Source organism: Cimex lectularius, unplaced genomic scaffold, assembly GCF_000648675.2.
Source record: "Cimex lectularius strain Harlan isolate CLEC.00 unplaced genomic scaffold, Clec_2.1 scaffold131, whole genome shotgun sequence".
Taxonomy (NCBI): Eukaryota; Metazoa; Arthropoda; class Insecta; order Hemiptera; family Cimicidae; genus Cimex; species Cimex lectularius.
Genome location: NW_019392685.1, coordinates 844,742 through 847,197, shown reverse-complemented (window position 1 = coordinate 847,197; position 2,456 = coordinate 844,742). Strand labels below are relative to the sequence as shown.

At 29.6% G+C, this 2,456-nt stretch overlaps 1 protein-coding gene across 3 annotated transcripts; it reads right to left on the bottom strand.

The window, feature by feature from the left end:
- Window positions 1-202: 202 nt before the first annotated feature.
- LOC106663263 (aprataxin) lies at window positions 203-2,090 on the bottom strand. Of its 3 annotated transcripts, XM_014387962.2 has the most exons (5): window positions 2,006-2,079; window positions 1,823-1,898; window positions 678-943; window positions 484-617; window positions 204-421 (listed from the first exon to the last, which is right to left on the bottom strand). In XM_014387962.2, the coding sequence occupies exons 3-5, from the start codon at window positions 917-919 to the stop codon at window positions 267-269; spliced, it is 531 nt and encodes a 176-aa protein (XP_014243448.1). In that variant the 5' UTR covers window positions 920-943; window positions 1,823-1,898; window positions 2,006-2,079; the 3' UTR covers window positions 204-266. The 3 variants fall into 3 exon arrangements, with proteins under 3 accessions (XP_014243450.1, XP_014243448.1, XP_014243449.1); XM_014387964.2 differs by lacking the exons at window positions 1,823-1,898; window positions 2,006-2,079 and adding an exon at window positions 1,624-1,704 and having other exon boundaries at window positions 203-421; XM_014387963.2 differs by lacking the exon at window positions 1,823-1,898 and having other exon boundaries at window positions 2,006-2,090.
- Window positions 2,091-2,456: the final 366 nt, after the last annotated feature.

Sequence of the window (2,456 nt, the reverse complement as noted above, 5' to 3'; positions counted from 1 at the left end):
ATCACCAAAAACTCCAGTCTCCCTGAACCAAATGAGGTGCAATTAATTTCTCTGGACAGCCTCCAATGCACCAATTAATTGTCTCATGTATGGGTCTAATTGACATGTTCCCAAGTGTCAAGATTGTCTTGTAAAAAATATTAACCGTTATGAACTCATGAAATTTTTTTTGAAAAGCCAACAGTAAAAATTAAGCATGTTTTATTTATAATAAAAAAAGCTTAATACCATGATTTTTAATAAAAGTAATAGGAACATGTTATTTTTCAAAGATGTGTAAGCAAATGGGTTTTCAACTTAGGCATATTTTTAGGCACAAATTCACACTTGTGGCATTTTAGCTTTGTCTTTAAATATTCGTTAATCTCATCTTTGCTCGGAAGAATTACCTTGCCCTCCTTTTCTAAATCTTTTATTGCTTCTGAAATAAAATTGTTTTTATGAATTAAAAAAAATATCTTTACTTAAAAATTAATTACTTACTTTCCGAATCGATGAAAAAGCTAGTATTGAAAGAATTCCAGTGTTTTAAGTTTTTCAAAGCGGGCGAATTGAAATCATCGCTGATTACATGAAGGTGAAGTCTTTCCATTGACGGTTCGGCGTGGTAACCAAATCTAATAAAAATAATCCAAATAAATAAAATAAACTGTAATACCACGAGTGAATTTTTTTACTTGAATTGTTTCCCTTCTCCTTTTGCTTTGGCGATTTCTCTTCCCTTGGCATCCATGGCTTTTAGGATTTCTAGATCCTCTTTCTTTGCACTGGAAATGCTCGAAATATCTTTTTTGGCGACAACGAGGAAATGTTTTTCAGACTTGGCGTAAGGATCGACAATAACAGACATCATTTCGTCCGAGTAAATGATCTTATTAGGATCCTTGCTCGCCTTCAACAGTGCAAATCGCCAAGCCATTTTTCAAAAATGTCAACACAATACCTAAAATCAAAATAGAAATGACGAAAAAAACAAAAAAACTATTGATGTAAAAACCTAACAAAATCAAAGCTAAGATAAGGTAAATGAACATGAAAAAATGACATATACAGATTAATTGTTCTATACTTGGGTAACTTAAACTTACTTAATAAGACAAATGAACATGAAAACTAACAATTTATTTGGAGGATAATTGTTCTACATTTTGATAAATTTGTGGTTATATGAGTGTGATAAGGTAAATGAATATGAAAAAAATGATATATACAGAATAATTGTTCTATACTTGGGTAAACTTAAACTTACTTAATAAGACAAATGAACATGAAAACTAATAATATATTTGGAGGTTAATTGTTCTACATTTTGGTAAATTTGTGGTTATATAAGTGTGATAAGACAAATGAACATGAAAACCAATACTATATTTGGAGGTTAATGGGCCTACATTTTGGTAAATTTGAGGTTATATAGTGTGATAATACAAATGAACATGAAAAATAATGTGATATTTGGAGGTTAATTGCCTATAATCATGTAAATTTAAAGTTATATAAGTGGGATAAGGAAATGAATAATGAATAAAAAAGAATATCTCCAGTAAATTGTTCTACACTTAAGTGATCTTCAGATTAACTATGATGTGATAGGGAAAAATATAAAAAAATATATGAGGTTACTTTGTTCTATACTTCTTCCTGTTCACCGTCAACCTTCATACGTCACGAATTATCTCGGGTAACCTCAAGTTAGCCCCCAAATGTGATTTTTAATTTCATAAAAATTATATATTTAACATATAACAATAACCCAGTTGTGGATTTAACAAATAAATAATATATATTAAAAAAAATTGAATGAGATTAAAGTATGGTTTACCAAAGGACGTGGAACATGAGACGAACACGTGACAGGTTACTATAGGTTACTTTTCTATTAGTGTGATAAGAACATGCTGATATATAAAAAACAAATTATTTAACATATAACGAATTTAACTAATAAATAGTGTAAATTTCAATATAATAATAAAAAATGGAATGACATTAAAGAATGGTTTACCTAAGCAGGTAGTTATTTAAAAAAACGTAACGTGGAACATGAAACGACACGTGACAAGTTACTATGGGTTACTTTTCGATTTAGTGTGATAAGAACATGATTATTCGCCGCTATGCCGATCGATTTAACGATGTACAAAAACCCTGCGGAACTTAGTGCAACACAGCTAGACGAGAATAATAAAACAAGAGTGATAAATTGCTAAAATTATCAACTTAGTAGAGAAAATAGTGGTCAATTGTGGTTCCACGGATGAACATCGTCGAGTAAAGAAAAATTTAAGCGATTGGGTGTAGTTGAATGTTAAAAAATCCCACTTTTAACTTTATAAACAAACAATTAAATAGTATAAAAACAAAGGATAAGAAATAAATGCATAAAACCGTTGAAATAGTTTGGATTATTAAAAGGGAAATTTGAACAGAGTAAACAGAATGAACATGTTTAAAGT